The sequence below is a fragment of the Leopardus geoffroyi genome, chromosome C3, assembly GCF_018350155.1.
Source record: "Leopardus geoffroyi isolate Oge1 chromosome C3, O.geoffroyi_Oge1_pat1.0, whole genome shotgun sequence".
NCBI classification, from domain to species: Eukaryota; Metazoa; Chordata; class Mammalia; order Carnivora; family Felidae; genus Leopardus; species Leopardus geoffroyi.
In genome coordinates, this window is record NC_059338.1 from 127,740,686 (window position 1) to 127,762,123 (window position 21,438).

A 21,438-nucleotide genomic window follows, 5' to 3' on the forward strand; every position below is an offset into this window, starting at 1 on the left:
GGCGCCCCGCTGCCACTCGGCGGCGCTTGTCCGGCGGAACGCCGCGGCGTCCGAGGACAGGGAAACCCTGCCCTCGGAGAGCGCCGACTCCTCCGCGGCCTCTTGACACAGCGGTCTCTTCACCCACGAGGCCCCGACCCGGGGCTGACGGGCTCGCGACTGTCCTGCCAATCAGATACGTTTTTCTCCGGATGGCCAGCCGACCAATCACCGCGGGCGGGTGTCTTCTTCGGCTCTTCGGCTCTTCGGCCCTTCGGCCCTTCGGCCCTTCGGTTCGCCGGCGTTCGCTGTTGCTGGGCCCTCCCCGGCCTTCCGCACCGCTCTAAAGCTTAGTTCTCCTTGTTTAATTTCCTCTTTTTTCTCAGACACTTCCGGGTCCTGCGTCGCTCCGGAAGCCCGCGAGTTCCGGAAGCCTGGGTAATCCAGGTTCTGCTAGGAGAAGTCAGGCTTCCCAGAGAATGTTTCAGAAAAAGTTACGTGGAACGGGGGCGTTTCTCAGACTCGTAAGGTCAGTGTCTGCCGGAGAGAACCGGAGTGCAAACCTGAGGTCTTGGTTACAGCTGGGAGGGCGTGGAATTTCACGACCTTGTCGCTGTCGCCCTTAGCTTCAGTTTCCCCATTTATTGGCTTCCTGTCTTCCTGGAAAAAGCAAATCAAAATGTGATATTTGGGAAAGGCAATGAAGCAATCCCGAGCTCCTAAAAATGATCTTAGAATCGCACCATTAAAAAGAAAAAAAAAATAAAATAAAAACACTGCTAGACTTGAGTTCCTGTGCCTTCCTCGAGGTGACTAAGACACTTCGAAATCACCGCACATTTGGCGTTGGTGAGGTTTAATTCCTTATGAATGGCTTAAGAATTATGCAGTGTTCAAACTACTTAGTATCGGATGGCTCATGTAAAGTGTTATATTTGGTACAAAAATAAGTTGAGTATGCTTAAGTTTCTAACATTTTTGAAAGCCTGTGAACTTAGAACTAGTTTTAATTTTCTTGAGGAGGAAGAGCTGTCGCGAATGTTCTTGCGTAATTGCTTGCAATGAGTTTCTTATATTTAACATTGATTTCTGATAACTGAGAATAATTGACATTTTTCTTCTGGTATTTTAAAATTAAAGTCATTGTTTCTTTACTTATTTCTTTAGGTCCCATTTTCCAAAACATCACATTTAGTGAAAGGGCTTTTCACGAGACCAAGTTGTGTTGTTGACTGTTCACATCTAACACGTTCTGGTAGTCTTGATGCCCCTTGAGAATTTTTTACCTTAACAATTTCAAGCAGTTACAGGGAGATTGAGACTTTATCCACACTACAATTTGCAGTCTAAACATCTTCCCCTAATACATTAACTTTAGTTAAACCTGAAAAAAAATAAACTTGGGATGGCTGACTTCTTTTTCACTTTATCTTCTCTCTGATCTGCCCATATTTTCAATTACTTGTATCCAGAAACATTAGAGTTTAATGATCTTGAGTCAGAAGGAGATTGCAAAGAAAAGTAATGGAATTATTTACAAAGTCAAAAAAAGGGCTTTTATATATACGGAGTATATATTACATATATATGTAATACAGATACATATTATAGATACATATGTAATATATAATGTGTATCTATATCTATATCTGTATCCCCCCCCCCCCTTAAAAAAAAAAAAAGGAAGAAAATGGAAATAACAGGACATAGTAAAGACAATACTAGACTAAGTCAAGAGAATTGAATGCTAGTCCTGACTCTGGTTTCGTTCGACCCACCCTACCTTGTGGTCTTAATCTCTTCATTTTTAGAAATTAGGAGTGTCAGTCAATCTGTGGTTTTAAATCTGTTCTGTAGAAGAATTCCTGTAGAAATTTCCTGGAACCACGCAGGGGAGAAACAAAGCAAGCCGACTCTCAGCCATATTTTACAAGAGCAGCTATTTTATGTGTTGTTTGAAAAAGTGTTTTCTGTTAAGAAAATTAAATTCATGTCTTTGAGGAAATGATCTGTGTTTCCTTCTAGCATTAAGATTCTGTTTCTTAGGGTATTCATTTGTATCCAATGTGCATTCATTCGATTTGTACAGTTTTTTAAATAGTAAAAGATAAATTCATGGTTAATTCATTACTGAAAGCCTCGAACCTCTGTGTTGTCTCATTGTTTAGTAAGTACAAATTTCAAATTTAATTCTTCATGATCAGAATCATAATTATTTTTCTCTCTTCCTCCTACCCTTGTATTTTAATACCAAATTTTTATGAATGAATTTATGTTTTGAGTCCTAGCCCCGTGTTTTCCTCAGAGTGTCACGTAATTTTAAAGTGTCTTTCTCTCTTGCACTCCACTGTGCTCAGGTTCCTGTTGCACAAGGAAATGTATGGCATATGCACAATCTTTATTTCTGGACAAAAGTTCTGCTCTGAATCACTTGCTCCTTTTTTTCCTCCCTTGATTATCTTGGGCAACTTAGAAGCAAATTGGATGTCCCCTTTATCTCCTTCCTGTGAAATGACAGCAGTTTCTAAACATTCCATGTTCCTCTTCAGTTCCTTTGGAATGTGGAAGAAACCTCTGGAGAAAAGCTCTGTCCTGCTCCATTTGCCCCATGTAATCCTGGCACTGCAAATACCAGCACTGTCATTTCTCTACATGGAGGTGGAGGCAGGGAAGAGATGGCTAGCACACACTCTTCTTCCCATTGTGCACTGTTTATCAACTTTTCAACCTTTACCGTCTGTAAAATCAAAATGCCCTTTTCTGTATTGCTTTCTATTCTTTTAATATATTTTCCTTTTTTTTTTTTTTTTTTTCAGAGCTCTTCCTTCTTAACTGCCTGCCAATAAGGTGAGATAAAATTCCATCCAATCTGTGTTTTCTTCTTACGGTTAAAACAAAAATACCCAAGAGCTGTAGAGTAGTTCTGTTTTGATTCTGCATAACCGTTCCCTTCTAGTAATAGATGAATTGGCATTGCCTCTACTTTGCATATAGTGTGTGTTCATAACAGTTAAATGAATGTTCACGCCTCATTTTTTTCACCCACATATTCCCTTTGTTCAGATTTGACTTTCAGTCTCTTTGAATGGTTCTCTGACCACATGTATAGAGTCAGGGAGAGAGAGTGTAGACAAGATGCATCCCAGGCAACACGGGCAACTTTACCACGTTCCTTTACTTTCTTTCCCCATTTTACAGTCCTGAGAGCTTGACTGGCAGTCTGGTCTTGTGAATGATCATGAGGGGAAAAAAATTAGCTTTGAGCTCTGCGGGATTGAATCCATACTACTTACTAACTCCCTTTGTGTGTTCCACAGTTTCTCTAGTGTTTACCAGAAATTTCCTGATTGTCAGTCTGACCTTAAACAGGTGCTTAATCTTCTCAGGCCTAACTTTTGTCTTCTTAAAATGGACGTGATAGTACTTACTGTGTGATAAGGATTATATGAGATAAAGAATGTAAAGAAAACATAATGCCTTGCACATAATCATGTATCACGTGATACTTCTTCCTTTTCCATTGCTAATAATACCTCTTCTGCTTTGTGGATATTTCCATATTGTCTTGAATGCCATAAAATATGCAATTAAACATGTATGCCAGTAATAAGAAAGTCATTTAAAATTCTCTTCCTAGGTTCTAAAGCCTTTTTCTAATTTTATAGCATACTAAAGATCTAGTTGCTTCATGTGTTTCATGTGGCTCTTTGTTTATCCTTGGATTGTAATTTCTGCTGTAGTTCATGCCTACACTCTTAATAGTGCTTAGCCTTTAAAATAGCCCTATTTGTATGTCGTGTTGTGCTCCTAAAGTGTTTATGTTCATCTTTTAGGCCCGTCACCACCTTGTCAGTCGAAGACACTAGTTCAGAGCATGGCTCTGCCACTTCTAGGTGTGTGATTTTACACAAGTCAGCAAATCTCTTTCTATGCTTCAGTTTCCTTGTTTTAAAACATAAATGATAAAAGAACCTCTTTGATTAATATTGCAAGGATGAAGTTATTTAATATTTATTTTTGCAAAGGATACTTAGCCATGATAGTTCCTTATTAGCACTTGATAACTGGTAAATGGTATATATTTACTACAGTTGTAAACTCATAAATTGGTAGGGAGTATCTTCCATAATGCTTTGCTGGTTTTTTTCTCTATGATAGTGTCTTTGTCTCACATGTTCTGTTTTGATTTCTCTACTTTCTCTAGCCTTTTTCTTTTTTTTTTTTTTCCAACGTTTATTTATTTTTGGGACAGAGAGACAGAGCATGAACGGGGGAGGGGCAGAGAGAGAGGGAGACACAGAATCGGAAACAGGCTCCAGGCTCCGAGCCATCAGCCCAGAGCCTGACGCGGGGCTCGAACTCACGGACCGCGAGATCGTGACCTGGCTGAAGTCGGACGCTTAACCGACTGCGCCACCCAGGCGCCCCTCTCTAGCTTTTTTCAAACTCATGTCCAACATTACCATTTCCGCAGTTGGAAACGGCTATTCTTTTTTTTTTTTTTTCTTCCTCTTCCAAGCTTTCCTAAAACAGTCCCTATGAGGATTCTAAATAGGTAGACTTTTCATAGTTAATTTTTAAATTGATTCTTATATCTTTTAACTGCTAGAGAGTATAGTGTGGTAAAATGACTTGTCCATAGGCACACAGCCTGTTGATGAACCTGGGCTAAAATACAGAACTAATCAGAACCAGTTGAACTCTCTTTCCCCATATTCAGTCAAACATCTGCTCTTTATTTTCACAACATGCTTTCTCTCTTAAAGACTCAGAAGTATCAACTTTCTGAAAGAAAAGATTATGAGTGCCATGCTTTTCTCTTAAAAATGTATTTGTAAAGCTAGGCCAACGTATTGGAAATTCTATTTTAAGGTTTGAAAAAACCAGAGGGAAACTTTTCTGTTTGTTTTAGGTTGAATAAGTACATCATAAATATAATAGGGAGAATGCTCAATTGTGTAAGACTCACTGTAGTCTTGAAGATTGTAGTATTTGAGTTGAGTTTCCTTTTCTTTCTGAATTAAAAAATATATATATGTATAATGTATAATATGTATATATATATAGCATGTATGTATATATATATAGTGTGTGCGTATATATACATATGTATATGTATATATATATATATATATATTCTCATCTGCTAGGGCAAGTTGTTCATCTTTTTGAGCAATTTATGCTATTTTGGAGTTTATCCTTCAGATACATTTTAGAAACATTTTGTTGAGTACTCACTACCACTCCCCAAAAGAAAAATCCTGTTTGGATTTTGATGAGGGTTACATTTAAAAGTAATTTAGAAGAATTTAGTGTCCACAACAGAATTTTAAAATTTCACACGTCTTGTCCATACCCCAAAGAGTACAATTGGGATTTGTAGCATTGGATATCTATAAACTATTGAAACTTAGTTTATATTTGATGAAAGAGAGGAACAACAGAATAGTGACAAGTCATTTAGCAAGCCTGTGGCAGAAGTGGGATTTGAACTTCTTGTTGTTGACTTCTAGGCCTATTCACAGTGCCAGAGGTCGCAGTGTCCTAATGGATCTCAGTCATAGCTTTTTCTCTTTTGCTCGTGTTTGAAATGTGCTCTGGGAATCGGTGTCCTGTTAAATCCCTCTTTGATGCATGTCCCACTTATTAGTATTGATTTCAATACAATGGACAGTAAATCTATCTGACTACACAAAAGGAAATAAAATAGTAAGGTGTAGGTTCAAAGCTTAAGATCTCCAGTTATAGGACTTTATTCACATAACCTCATAATATGAAACCATTCATTTAAAATTTTTTCAAACCTAAAAGGAAAAAATGAATGTATTGTCTCATCCATTTTGATTACTAGAACCTTTGGGATAGGGTGGCAGTGACATTGTCATACTAAAAATTAGTTGTTGTTGTGGATCTGGGAAAGGATGGCCTGGCAGTGGTTGCACAGATGGTTTGATACCTTAGAGATTACTTGGGAATCACATGTTTCTGCTGACAGAGTTTACAGGACTGTAAATTTAAATGTAGAATTTTTGTAGGCAGCATGCATTGACAGATATGCCTAATGGTAATACATCTAGTACTGAGAGTCTCGGAACAGGTCAATAATAATGTGTATATTGATAGCAGCAATGTAGGAGTTGTTACTTGGTATTATAGCTAAAAATCCATGTTATCCCCTTAATCATAATTACATTAATATTGACAAGTCCTTGACAATACCCACATTATTATTGATAGATTTCTGTCAATAACATGTTTTAAATAAAATATATTCATTCATAATTTGTACTATACTCAATAAAAGCTCTGAAATACATCCTGAAAATTCTTCCTTCTTTAGTGAGATGCAATCATTTGATTTGGGTTTGGAATGTGATATAGATGACAGAGTTTTATTTGGGGGAAGGGAAAGCATAAAAGGAAAAGAGTAGTTATTTAAGGGATAAGCTCTTAGTAAATGAATTTCGGGTTTTTTTCTTTTTTCTGTGAAAGAAAAGCAGTGTGACTTGTCTAGTGATAAAATGTTAGCAGGAGACCTTTTTAATAGTTTTTAGTGTTAGATCATTTTGTCTTTTTTTTTTTTTTTTAGATCATTTTGTCTTAAACATATGTATGTGACAGGTTAATCACACTAACCTGTAGATGCTATACTTTGCCTTGAGCATCTTTTTCACATACTCTTAACATAGTAGTGTCCTTCACTAGACACATATTGTTTAGTGCCAATTATACTTCTAATTATTTTTAAAAGTCTCTTTGCATGACCATAAATATATCCCCCTGGTTGGCCCTTTAGATCTTAAATTAGTATGGTTTGGGAGGTGGGGATTGGGAAGGGAGTTATAGAATTGTGTATTAGAAGAATGAAATTTCATGGTAGAATAGGAAAAGGTATTGCCTGTTTTTAGCATTTTGGAAAAATCAATTTGAATTAAATCTGATGGTGTTTGTTTCAATGCTGAACAATCCCAGCTTTAAAAAAAAAAAAAAAAAAAAGATTGTTTTGTATTTTTTTTTAAACTATTCAAGTTGGAGCCTACTTTTGAGAACCTAGATACTAAACTACAAAACCTAATAATATGGGGATTGTTAAACCTTACTTAAATTCTTGAAATAGACTGGCTATTAGTTGGGAGTGGATGGCAATCACTATACCAGAGTCAGGAAGGTATTGGTTTACCAAAAAAGGATTGGGGTTTTTTGATTCGAAAATGCAGGGGTGCTGTAATCTTCTTTTGATTTTTATTAGTTCTTAACTTTCATTACTTTAGTTCATTACTTTAAGTTGTTCAGAAAGTTATTAACACCTCAGTTAAGGGCCTTGCATTGTTGCAGGAATCCTAGAACTGGTCTTCATGAATTGCAGCCTTCATTTTCTTCAGTCTTACTGAATTTTGCTATCAGAGTAATCTTTTAAAAATATATCTTGTTATGTCTCTTCTCTTCAATGATTATTCATGTTTATGAAATCACTGCAGTTTCCTTAAAGTGGGCTTTTTGCAGTGGGTTAACTCTTCAGCCAGTCTGTCCTGTCAGCTTGTTGTGCTTAGTCACAGCAGATGACTTGATTCTTTGCTTGCAGGTAACAAGCACAGCACAGTGATGGGAATTAAATAACCACGGATGCAGCTCACGTTGGAACCCATCCCAATATCTCCCAGATAAACTATGGCCATGTTTCATGGCTTGCACATTTCTGGGGTTTGCACACAACCTGTTCTTGTGTCTTAAATGACCTTTTTTTCTTTTCTGCCTGGAGAGTTTTGTGATCCTTCACATTTCAAGATTCATTCTTTGCTTCAGAGATCAATGGCTAGTCCTGATCATAGTAGCATCCTATTTCTTTAAAAATGATTGACTAAAAGGAAGTTAACTGAGAGTTAAATTTTTGGATTGAATTCCTGGTACCTAGGAAATTGCCTGGCATTTGTTAAGTGCTCAAAAAATGTTGGTTAAATTGAGCCACTTGTCAGAGAATTAGGATTCACTAAAACACTCTCCTTACATTATATTGAGAATAACTTTATGTGACTTTTACAGGTATTTATGACATTTTGCAATGCTTTACACCTGTTATGAACAATTATTGTTGTACAGCAGTGGAGGGAAGAGGATTCTATAGTCAGATTAATTGAATTTCTAGTTATTTCTGTTTTATCAGTTTCTTCTACTGATAAAGAGAAGGGCCTTCCCCTTCTCTAAAGCCAACATTCTAGAATAACTGTATCTGCTCAAAAAGGGAAACAAAAGGAAGAGGAATGGAATGTCACATGTTGGTGATGAACTAAGGTTGGATGCCCATCTGGACTGCCTGTACCATGTCCTGTTCAGCAAAGCACCCTAGGGTCAGAAACTCAGTGTGCATTCCTGAAGTTTTCTTACTTCCAAATGACAGGCATTACCATATTGATGAGGGTTAAATAACCAAGGGAGAGGGTCCTGCTGGGACCCATCCCCATTCTCTCAGAATTCCTCCTCCATCATCTCCTTTCAGATAAGATACAAGAGTGTGATGAGTTTCACTGAACCATGTCCCTGCCCCTTCTCGCCTAGCCCCCATACACGTACACATCATAGTGATGTCATGTTCACTATTTAACCGCCACAATTATATTTTAATTTTGTAGTCAGTATTTCCTGGAAAAAAAAAAAAAAAATCCCTTGACCACAGGTTGATTGAGGCATTAGTATGAGTAATAATGAAGATTTCAGTCTTTTGAAATAAATTTGCCAAAAACAACTCAGATTCTTTTTCTTCTTATGCCCATCCCTAGCCAAAGAAGCAATAATATAGTAATAATAATACTTGCCAGTTTCCAAACCACTTTCATAACATTATCTGGTTTAATCTCAACAACTTTGTGTGGTAGCTGTTATTTCCAACTTTGTGAAGAATCTGAGGGTAATGACTTTTTTTTTTAAGATCACATAGCAAGTAAGTGACAAAGCTGGAACTTGAGCTCAGGTCTGATTGGTTTTAAATCTGCTTTTTTCTACTCTGTCACAGTTGCTTAAATAGGAATGTAGAGCATAGGGAGGGGTATTCCACTTGAACTTACTATGGTGTGTAACGGACAGTGTCTGTTCTATGTTTACAACTAAAAGAAGTCACAAAAATGACTAAAATGTTGGAAAGTAAAACCTAAAACAAAAAAATAGAGAAATTATTCATCTGGAAAAGCAAAGGCTGAAGAACAGTTTAATGATAGTCTTTTGGTCCATTACGTAGGGAGGAGATCGAGCCCAGCTGTTCTTAATCTACAATGAGGCCAGGCCTGGGGAGAAAAAGAGGAAAGGGAAAAAAAAAAAAAAAGTTAAACTGTAACAGAAGGGATAAGAAAGAATTTTTCGATAATAAGGATTGTTAAATATTGGATTGGTTAGAGAGTGTGTTAAGTCTCCTTTTCTGGCAGCCATTAAAAATTCCTGTCTTTGCTAAATGTTAAGTATGATTCCTCCAGAAATGAGGTATTTGAAATAGATGATTCTTCTGAGAAACCACTCCCTCTGACCAGTTTTTCACTAGATATAAGTAAGGAACCTGAACAGAGAAGTCTCCCTTCACCATCCAGTTCATCTAGATGCTTTCCTACAGTATTCAGTCAGTACACTCATTAACTACCAAGCTACTCATTCCGTTGCACATAGATTCAACAAATATTTATTGAGCAGCTACAATGAGCCCATCTTTGTGGTAAACTCTATAATTAATAACGTACTCATCAACCACAATGCAGAACTGATGATGACTCTAGTATTTAAAGATATATAAATTGGCACAACTCGTCCTCCAACGTAAGCCATAGATTTCATCTGATACTCAACTGAAAAAAATAATCGATCCAGTCCAGTTTTGGGGGTGTGAGAGACGTAAGAGGAGGGAACTGGTAGTGTGGACTTATATCCATGTACAGTAAGGTCAGAGCTTTTCAAGGGTTATTTGACAATAAGGGAGCTTCCCTTATCTTGCTGACCACAGAAGGTGAAATCTGGGGAAGATGCAGAGTTGTAGCCACTATTATAGTAGTCACATTTGCCATATGCCCACATACCATGGATGATTGTAGAATTTTGCATGAGGAAGACTTAGCTAGAAATCAGTCACTTTGTAGGTGGTGGGTGCTTTGAGCAAAAAGTATAAGATAAGGCACTTTTCCTTAACTGGTTCAGGGAAAGAAGATGCACTGACGTGACTGAAATTACAGGACAGGTGGTTGAGGGCTCAAGTGAGTGGCACAGACCATCACTGCCAGAGTTGAAGGTGGTGATAATAGGAGTTGGAGATAGTTTTGAAGGTTTCACAAAAAATGTTGAAATAGAGTTGGAATGTGAAGGGCAGAGAGTTGAGGGCAGTGGGGATAGTTGGGAGAAAAGGTAAGTGTTTAGGTGCCTGAGAAAAGGCACAGAGTCAGGACTGAAGGATGGCATGGAATTAAAGAGCTGGAGACAGAATTGACTAGGTTAGGTCTGAGAAGTTTGTACTTTATTCCAGAGGTAATGATGAGGTGAGAAACCGGTGATTTGGTAAGTGTAGGCAAATACACTTTTGGTTTTGCTTACGGGTTTTTTTTTTTAAAGTTCTAGTTTTTTTCCTCAATTATATAACTGATGTAAGTTAGAAAATTTGTAAACTGCAGAAAAAAGTGAAAAAAAAATCTTACTGATGATTTTTTGCATGAATTGTGGAATTCTTTTTCTACTGAGATAACTTCAAAGTGTTATATATATTCTCTTTGAGGACCTGTGATATCATATACCTCTCTTAGTAACCTAGTTGTCTGTTTACTTGCTTGCCACCCTTGCTAGACCTTGGTTAGGGTCCTGAAGTGAGAATAAGGATTTAAAAAAAAAAATTTTTTTTAAGTTTATTTTTTTATTTTGAGAGAGAGAGAGAGAGAGAGAGAGAATGAATGAATCCTAAGCAGGCTCCTCACTGTCAGCACAGAGCCCAATGCAGGGGTTGAACCCACGAACCGTGAGATCATGACCTCAGCCAAAATCAAGAGTTGGACACTTAACCAACTGAGCCACCCAGGCACCCTAGGATGGTTTTTTATCTCTGCATCCCAAGCACCTAGCAGGTCTAGGATATGTCGATGGTCATAGAGTGTGTGATCTCTAATCTCACAAGGTCTACTTTAACCAAAGACAGGGAAAGCCAAAGACCGTGTAGGATTTCTAATATCCACTGTGGATATAGAAATGAGAACTAAACAGAAATGAGTGAAAGGGCAGGCAGGCAGCATGGCGCCATATGGATGATAGATGTGCCAGAAAAATCACGAAGTTTGCTTTGGAATGGACCAGCCCACTCATTCTCAACATCACCAGGAAACTGGTTAGAAATGCAAATTCTTGGCTCTCGTTCCAGGCCTACTGAATCAGAAACTCTGGAACTGAGACACTGTAGTCTAAGAAGTACAAGCGATCATGATAAACGCTCAAGTGTGGAAACCACTAGCAGAGAAGAACAGTGAGACTACAGGACTGATGTGAAGACCACAGTATAGGAAGATTGGAAACCCACAGATGTGTGTGATGTCAGTGAACATAACCATTGAACAGCCATGGTAGCTGGAACGGGAAAACTAGGACAGTAAGATTATGTTGTTACAAAGAAAGCTGAGTATGTTGTAAATGGACAGGATCTACTGATCTTGTTTAGCTCACTGCCTTCCTGATCTTAGCATTTAGGTAGAGCAGGTAGATTTAAAATAGATTAGTCCTAGGAGAGGGACCCCACATTCAAAATCTACACTCAGATTGTCTCTCCTATATCTCCACACACCTGCCTACAAACTCTAGCTGTCTCATCGGAGCCTCAGATCTCTAAAACTACTGTGGTCATTACCTTTCCCTTCAAACCTGTATCACTGCTTGTGTTTCCTATTTCAGCAAATTGGGTTATCATCCACTCAGTTCAGTTATTCTTGGCTTATTTCTCCCTAAATCGTGTCAGTTCTACCTCTTCGTAGCTTTAAAGATACCTATTTTTCTCCAGCCCTGCTGATATCTTTATAATTTAGACCGTCATTATTTTCTCATTGATCACTTTAATAATCATTTAACAGTCATCTTAACTGGTCTCTAAGCCTCAAGTCTTTTCACCCTCAAATCTATTGTGAATATGGCCAGTACAGGCTGTCACAAATGCACATTTGATTAGTTCTTTTCTAAAAACTCTCCAGTGACTCCCCATTAACATAAAATAATGTTGATAAAATACAGCTTCCCCAACTTGGCTATTAGGGGCTTTACCACTGGTCTCCTGTTTCCAGCCTGTTGTCCTTGCACCTTCAGGCCTTGCAGCTGCTCACCCTGTCCTTGGAATGCCATTCTCACCGTTCTCTACCAATCTGACACTGCTAGTCCTTCAGGTAGCCACTTAGATAGGACCTCTCCACGAAGCCTTCTCCGACCTCCTGAGGTCTAGTGTTAAGAATAATGCCTTGAATTTCCCCTTGCGTATCCCTCGTTGCACCTATTATCGCCTGTTTATTATTTTATATAGTGCATTCTTCCCCGACCCCCACCACACTACATTATAGTCTCCACAAGGGTTGAGACTGTGTCAGTTCTACCATTACATCACAAGCTCTGACACATTAACTGGCAAATAGCAGATGTACAACAAACATATTGAAATAAGTAATCATCAACAATCTGGATATGGTTCTTTGAAATCATTTTGAAGGCTAATGGGTAGGAATTTGTCTTTTCTATCCTTCACCTACCCCTGACTTTATCCTATTCATCCAGCATGTGTAGCTTACATCCTGTGTACTGGGCACTGTGCAAGTTGTGAAGATTCACCTGTGACAAGATTCAGTCTTTGCAACAGGCTTTATCCTCTAGTGGAGGAAATAGTTTTAAAGTAGTGTGTGTATAGTACAGAAAGGCCAAGAAGGTGAAAGAACAGAGTGCTAAGGGAACAACTAGAAGAGGCACCAACCCAAATTTGGGGAGTCAGGAGGAAGTTATGCCTAAGCTATTAATTAAAAATTTAGTACTTAAAAACTGAAAACTGAGTTTTTCAATTAAAGAACAGGAGCATGCTGTTCCAGATGGAGGGAACAGACCATAAATGTTTACTAGGGAACTAGAGAAAGAGGCACCTTATGACTGCGGGTCATAAGATTGTGTGTTCAGAAGACTTTAGTGCGGGGAATGCACTGAAAAAGCACTGAAATAGGATAGACCAATTAGATGTAATCCAGCAGAGAGATAAGGGCAGCCAGAATTTAGGAAGAGGCTTGCAGGGGAAAGAGTAGTGAATGCATTAAAAAAATATTTGGGGCAAAGAGCAGACCTTGAAGATCGATGCGATTTATAGAGAGAAGAAAGGGAACTCTGTCCTAACCTCCTTCTTTTCCTGTAGTTCCTGGCTAGTATGAGGCAAGGATTTTACAGAATTTTCAGCAAAATCCCCACTGCCATAGCTCTGGGCTGTGGAATTTTGAGGGAGCTGCAGGAAGGGGGCAAAGGTGAGATCACCCCAGAAAGCAGATGACATTTATGGGATAGAAGTATTCCTGTCAAATGTCTGGTTTGGGAGGAAAGCAGCACTAAACAACCTGTTATTTAATAGGCACTTTTGTTTTCTGTACCTGAACTTGTAAAGCATGCAGTCTGCCACTGAGTCATCTAGGATCTGTGAGTAATTTAAAAACATCCCTCTTAAAAACCTCTTTAATTGTCAAAACAAACAAACCTCTTTAATTGTCAAAGCTTTTCCCTCTTTCAAGAGGTGCAAACTCTATTATAGGATGTACTTTCAGTTCTTTAACTCCTAGCAAATTATATGTAATATCTTTTTAGTAAAAATCATAAATAGAATTTGAAAGGACTTTAGAGGTCAGTTTATCTCAGCCCTCAGTTTTGTAAGTGAAAAAAATAAAGCAGAGATTAGGTGAAACAACTTGTCCAAGATCACCATTGCCACACCATTGGTGACAGTGAATTTCAGTGGGACCCCTGCCTCCCTCTGTAACTTAGTGTTCTGTTAGTACGCCAGGCTTTTTGAAGGCCCGGCGATCATTCATGATCAAGCTCCATGTGTTCAGGGCCCATTTTAGAAACTGAGTTTAAATAGATTGCTTGTCATAGTTTGGATTTACCAGTTCTTTAACAGTAAGTAAAATATCTAAACTGGTCTGTACATTCCTTGGCAACAGCAGCCACTGGGTGGCTTGTACATAAGGCATTTAATAAGCCAGTCATACCTAATTAACTACTAGTCAGTTTTTTCTATTTCTGTAAGGGATTTTTGTCCCCTTAGCACCTATATGATTCTTTAGTGTATTTGTGAAATGGTCCTAGTATATATTTTTACATCATAGTTTTCTTAGAAAACTGTATGGGGGCTCCTGAGTGGCTCAGTTGGTTGAGTGTCCGACTGGCTCAGGCCGTGGTCTCATGGTTCGCGATTTAGAGCCCTATGTTAGGCTCACTGCTATCGGCAGAGCCTGCTTCAGATCCTCTTCCACCCACTCTCTACCCCTCCCCTGCTCATGCTCTCTCTCTTTCTCTCCCTTTCAAAAATAAATGTTAAAAAGAAAAAACTGTAGGATGTGTACCTTCTTAATATCTTAACAGCATTTCTGTATTCATGTTGCTTTGTGCTAGTATGTATCTTCTACAATAGTGTGATAGCATAATAAACCCTGATTGTGCATTTTAATCTTTTCTCCTAACTTCCTTTATGGACATCAAACATATTTCCGAAAGATTAAATGACTTGTTAAAAAATATACCTTTGGAGTTAGTAGAAGTGCTGGCAATTAAACTGGGGTCTTGACTTACATTCCTTGGAATGTTCCATAGAGTTCAATGTATTTATTAAGTTTATGTATTTCTCCATTCCTCATGTTATTATTTAGCGTCATCACTGTTAGCATCAGGATTTTATGATCTCTACTAAAATATCTGACCAACGAGAATACTTGGAGGTAATTTGTGGAGAAAAAGGTGCAACTTGCTACACCAGTTATTCCTTTAATGAAGGGTCAAAAAAGGAGGAAAAAAAAAAAAGAAAAGAAAGGAAAAGAAAGAAAAGCAAGGAAAAGAGCAAAAGGAGAAAGTAAAAGAAAGAGAAGGAAGAAGGTTGCAGTAAGAGGTGATCGCTCACTGCTCTCTGACACCTGCCAGCCCCGTCTGTGTGTTTTGGGTCATTGGTGTACCACAGTCGTAGACATGTAAGTTGAGGAGATGGTATGAGCTCGCAAACATCTGATGTTCCCTAATTGTACTTTACCCTAGAGACCTTCAGAGAAGACATGGCTTCCAGAGAGGAGAAGACAAAGAGGACAAACAGAGTGCTAAGAATAAGTCAGTTGGATGCACTTGAACTAAACAAGGCCCTGGAGCAGCTGGTCTGGGCCCAGTTTACTCAGTGCTTTCATGGATTTAAGCCAGGGCTGTTGGCCCACTTTGAACCAGAGGCGAAAGCATTCCTGTGGCTCTTCTTGTGGCGCTTCACCATCTACTCGAAAAATGCCACCGTGGGACAGTCCGTTTTGAATATACAGTACAAAAACGACTTTTCCCCGAAGCAGAGGTACCAGCCACCGAGCAAGAATCAGAAGCTGTGGTATGCTGTGTGTACAATCGGTGGCACGTGGCTGGAGGAGCGCTGCTACGACCTCTTTCGAAACCGTCATCTGGCGTCATTTGGGAAAGCCAGGCAGTGTGTGAACGTCATGGTTGGACTTTTGAAATTAGGTGGGCTGATTAACTTCCTGATTTTCCTTCAGAGGGGCAAGTTTGCAACCTTGACAGAACGTCTCCTAGGCATCCGTTCTGTATTTTGCAAGCCCCAGAGCGTGCGTGAAGTTGGCTTTGAGTATATGAATAGGGAACTTCTCTGGCATGGTTTTGCTGAGTTTCTGATTTTTCTCTTACCACTTATTAATATCCAGAAGTTGAAAGCTAAGTTATCCTCATGGCGTATTCCTCTGATTGGTGCTCCTAACGGTGACAGTACCTTAGCCACCAGCGGCAAACAGTGTTCTCTGTGTGGAGAGTGGCCCACCATGCCTCACACCATAGGATGTGAGCATATCTTCTGTTACTACTGTGTTAAGAGTAGTTTCTTATTTGACATGTACTTTACGTGCCCTAAGTGTGGCACAGAGGTACACAGTCTGCAGCCACTGAAGTCGGGAATCGAGATGTCAGAAGTGAATGCTCTTTAGAAACTAAGACTGTGTCCTCTGAGGAAAACTGTATTGTGTTTAAGTCCTTAGTATTAGTCATGCTAAGCATACCGTTTAGGTGTTTTTTTTCTGAGGGGAGGTGCTTCTCTGCCACTGTCTTCTGTTCCTTTCCAGGCATGACTAAATTCTAATCACTAGAAACCACATGGTTCTGAATACATTATGTAAACAATAATGTACTACTTTCTCTAAATCATTGCATTCAATTTTTAGTGTTGAGAGGAGTGGACAGTTTTTGTCAGTATACTAAAAATGCTCTTTCATTTTGCTACTTCCTGGAAAGAGGTTAGATTCTAAAACAATTTTGGAGACTCTGGGGTGAGTGTGTATTTATTTTCAGAGATGGCGTTGTAACATCATAATCTGACATTGATAAAGCCCCGTTGTTTTAAACCTTAGGATCTGATGCCCCAGTTGTAATTTTAAGCTTTTCTCTAAAACCCGATTGTAGGGGGTTCGCTTGGCTTCATTCGTAGGCAAAATGAAGGCCACCGGAAGCTCTAGGCTGGTGTTCTGCCAACTTTCTGATCCGCCTGAAGTGAGGGCTTCCTGCCTAATAGTTCTAGCTAAATCTAGGACTCACTGTCATTGGTCTGCCTGGGACTATGTCCACATTTGTGAACCAGGATAGAAAACTACTACTCTTGATTACTCAGATGTGGGTGACATCCTCACGTGTGTCACATGGACCCGTAGTAGGAGAGTAGGCAGTTCACCACAGGAAACTGAAGTGGCTTTGAAAGAATAGTGGACATGGGGTAGGTAAAAACAACAGATCCCTATTAGAGTTTACATTTGCCTTTTTTACCAAAAGTCTGCATGCAGTTTTTTTTTTTTTTTTCAACGTTTATTTATTTTTGGGACAGAGAGAGACAGAGCATGAACGGGGGAGGGGCAGAGAGAGAGGGAGACAAAGAATCGGAAACAGGCTCCAGGCTCTGAGCCATCAGCCCAGAGCCCGACGCGGGGCTCGAACTCACGGACCGCGAGATCGTGACCTGGCTGAAGTCGGACGCTTAACCGACTGCGCCACCCAGGCGCCCCTGCGTGCAGTTTTTAATTTTACTGGTGATCTAAGTTGATGAGGACATAACTGAATGATTAACTTACTAGATTGCAGATTTGAAAGGATTAAATAAATAAAGTCAACACATTTTGTTATAATAACAATTTGGTTACAGTGTTATTTTGGTAAAGTGTGTTCTGAGTAGATGCCCATACTATCATAATTTTAACATGAAAATAGTATTTTACATATATGCTAACTAATAGAGTTGTCAATATTATGGGGTTTTGTGTTTTTCCAGACACTAATGGCAATACAATGTATTTTTTTAATTTTTTTATTGTTATTTAACATCTCCCACCTCACTAAGTGATTACCCACATGGAGTCAGGGAGTATGCTGTTTTGCTCATCACTGGATAACATACCTCTCCAATAGAGACATTCTGTTAGCTGAACAACAAAACCTAATAATCACAGATCGGGTTTTGTAGAAGCAGATGTTGCAAGGGTTTTGAAGTTCTTTGGCCTGTATTGGGCCAAAGTAGTCTGACCTTCTTACCTACACCTCTGGGTCACTGGCCATGGGCTTCTCTGGGAAGGGTGTGGCCTAGAGCATGGCGCCTCTCTGCAGCTGAGGCAGACCCTAAAGGAGCTGACCCCATCCTCCAGCTGGGCAACAGATCCATCCTGGGAAGAGCTGGGTGTCCAGCCTAGTGTTTACCACACCTAATACTGTCTCTCCGTTGTTTTCCTTCATAGTTTTCCATTTTTGTTTTTCATGCTTGCAAGCATGCAGACATCACACTAATGGCAGGTAGCCGTTCAACTTAAAACCATTGGGTTTCGGACTGACATGTGCACTCAAGTGCTTCAGGGAACTCCAGCTCACTGCAGAGACCTAGGCCTGCTGGCTAAGTTGCTCTGACAGTCCCAAACCCCATTCAGTCCCTGCCTCGCTGAGCACTGCCACGAGACTTGCTTTAACACTGGTGCTTCTATTCCTGTTCCCCAGTGGTCTTAGGGCTCAAGGTGCAGTATAACTGGGTCGTATTTAGCTGCATGATGTATTTCTGCTTTAGCCTCAGGAACCTAACTATCATCTGAGAGTATCTCCCCTTGGGAAGACAAAAACTTTTACACTAACATTGTTTTTCCTCTCCCATGTAACTTGTTCTCAAATCAGATTTGCTACTTGTGTATATAATGTATCCAGTTGCTTCAGTGATCATATCTAAAATAGGTACCAGTCAAAGCTAACCCAAGGCATGTCCTGCATCCTTGCTCCCAACAACCCCCGCCTCAGAACTCAGTTCTTTAACTCCTCTGAGATTCAGCTTGAAATGCTTGCTTCCTGTGAAATGGACATTCAGTTATATCTACCTTTTAGGACTGTGATGGGAATTAAATAACATTCTTTTAAAAATTACTTACGAAGCCCCTACAGGCATTCTTCTATATTCAGAGATTTACTCATAAATAAAAACCCCTGCTCTCATAGAGTTTATATTCATGGAGGAATAATAGACAATAAAGACATATGGAAGATCGTTTCAGATGTTGGAAGTACTCTGAAGTATGAAAGAAATGGAGAGTGACAAGGGATTCTGTTTTAAACTGAATACTCATGGAAGGCCTCTCTGAGGAGTTGAAGTTTGAAAAGACATCAGAATGAGCTGAGGGAAAAAGCCAAGTAGGGGACAGGTGCCGGGATAAAGATAGGGCAAGTGCCGAAGCTCCTAGATGAGAGTCCATTCCTGGTTGAGGAACAGTAAGAAACAGAGTGACAAGAGAGAGGGGTAGGAGGTGAGTGAGGTGAGGGGGCCCAGGGTCAGGCCACACAGGCCGTAGTGAAAAAAATACCTGGATTTATTCCAAGTACGAGGAAGCCACTGAAAGATTTTAAGCAGAGAAGTTACAAGTTGAGATTTTTAAAGGATCCCTGTCATTAATCTATGGAGAGGTATGAGGAAAAGCCAGAAAACCTAGTCAGAGTCTACAGCAAATAATCATTTGGTATGAACAATAGTTGTTATTATTTCCATTAGGTTTGTGGTACATTAACAGTGTCACTGTCTGAACTGGTCAGGAACCTGGAAGTAAACAAAGCTGTAGGAAACCAAAATACATTTTCATGGATTCCACACAGCAAAGCTACACTCGAGGTATTTCCTTGAGTCCCCATTTAGAAGCTGCTTTATTTTGAATAGAATTCTAATGAACTTTCAACAACAGAAGAAAATAACAGGTAAGAGGGAGGGAGAAGACTGATGAAAGCAAGCATGTTCACAGTAATAAATAATTAAAAAAAAAAAAAACTTGTACCAGTGAACAACAACAAACAAAAAAAAACCCTATAATCTGGTGGCAGAGCAGGGACACAGTCTCTGAGGACCAAATGAATAATTATAATAGTTTAAGAAAATGACCTTGGATCATCAAAGTATACCTTATATTCTGTATAATTTGGTTAAGAAGGCAGGGACATTAGTATTCTTATATTTGAGGATGCCTTCAAGTTATGTTGGCACTTACAGGCAAAAACTTAATTCACTCAGAACATTTGCTTTTAACAAAAAGCTGTTTTTCCTAACAGCACTTAACAAGTGAAGTGTTACTGAATTAAGATCTTTTCAGCAGCAGAACAATTCCAAACACATTTTTTTAGCCAAACCAGTTGGCCATATTATCTATAGAACTGATGCTCCATGGTTCTCTCCAGCTAAAACTAGTAGATACAGCACGTTTATATTCATCACAAGTAAGTTGACAAGTATTTCCCTTGTATGTCTGGGGTTTTTATTCCTTCAAAAAGCATTAAATCGTGAAATAAGACACTATGTCTTCATGTTTCCAAGTAGTCACTTGTTTTCTCTTGATATTTTTGAGAAAAAGCTGATGGTTTTAAAATGTCATTTTTCTTGAAAGTAAGCATCATTATCATTTTGTCCAATGGCCTTCATCGAATACTGCCTTGAGTTGTTTTCTGGCAATTAGGACAATTCAAACAAGATTAATACGGGTAACTCCTGAGGCCAGAAAATCCAAAAGCATGGTATTCAATAGGTAGTTCACTTTCCTTCTCATTAGTAATAATTTCTCACTAACAGATTCAACCCATCCATTGCTGATATTCCAGAGCCAATAAAACTGAAGTCTGTTAAGTAAAACTGATTTTAAAATCAAATGGGTGTGGACATGTTTACATGCATCGACTTTAGAATTTATCTCAAGGAAATGGTAAGAATTTGGATATAGACTTATTGAAATGAATTTCACCATAGCATGATTCATAATAAACATGGGAAACAGCACAAATGCTTAATAGTAGGGAAATAAATAAAATAGTATAGCCATTTAATTGACTCAATGTCATATATAAGTACCTTGCAAAATTTGTGCAAAATTATATTAAATGGGAAAAGTGCATACAATGTAATATTGAAGGAAGTTGGATATTAAATATGATCTCTCAACACCCATATCTGTATCTTGAAATGAGACAAACAGACACCATGAGCTAATAAGCAGACACATACGTATATTACAATAAATGTCTTAGGGTAATTCAACTATTCATTAATCTTCTTTACGTTGCCTTTTATTTCCCAAATTTTCTACATTGAGCATATAATATTTCTTGATTACACCAAAACCAGCTGTTTGTTTGTTTGCTTGTTTATTTGGGGGTGGGGGGGTGGGGGGAGAGAAAGAGAATCCCAAGCAGGCTCCTCACTGTCAGCATGGAGCCCGATGAGGGGCTTGAACTCAGGAACTGTGAGATCATGACCTGAGCCGAAATCAAGAGTCAGACGGTTAACCAACTGGGGGAACCAGTTATTTCTTTAAAATCTTGGCCAATTTTGTTTCATTCAATTAAAAGGTAAAACATCTGCACAGCTAGTAAGCAAGTTAATGTGACTTTAGAAGATAGAAGATCCTAAAAACCTGAGAGTATCCTTTTTTTTTTTTTTTTTTGCATGACAATAAAATCCTGCCTTTCTGGCCAACCATAACTTGAAACAGTCTGAATTATTTCATACATTTTGAATTAAATATTAAACTTGGTTCCACATAATATATACATTTCTTTTTTTTTTTTTTTAATTTTTTTTTTCAACGTTTTTATTTATTTTTGGGACAGAGAGAGACAGAGCATGAACGGGGGAGGGGCAGAGAGAGAGGGAGACACAGAATCGGAAACAGGCTCCAGGCTCTGAGCCATCAGCCCAGAGCCCGA

At 38.9% G+C, this 21,438-nt stretch overlaps 1 protein-coding gene across 9 annotated transcripts in view; it reads left to right on the forward strand.

Annotated features, from left to right (window-relative positions):
• The first annotated feature begins 327 nt into the window (after window positions 1-327).
• PEX2 (peroxisomal biogenesis factor 2) overlaps window positions 328-21,438 on the forward strand; it is a 119,470-nt gene continuing 98,359 nt past the window's right edge. For 3 of the 9 annotated variants that reach the window (XR_006706543.1, XR_006706545.1, XR_006706544.1), the window contains exons 1-2: window positions 328-508; window positions 2,796-2,826. Coding sequence is in view for 6 of the 9 variants with exons in the window: in XM_045454831.1 (XP_045310787.1) it covers window positions 3,854-3,872; window positions 15,238-16,172 (954 nt within the window). In the remaining 3 variants the exon portion in view is untranslated. Of the gene's footprint in view, window positions 509-2,795; window positions 2,827-3,812; window positions 3,873-11,350; window positions 11,576-15,237; window positions 16,592-21,438 lie in introns of those variants that run through there. The other 6 variants (XM_045454831.1, XM_045454835.1, XM_045454834.1 and 3 more) reach the window with 6 other exon arrangements.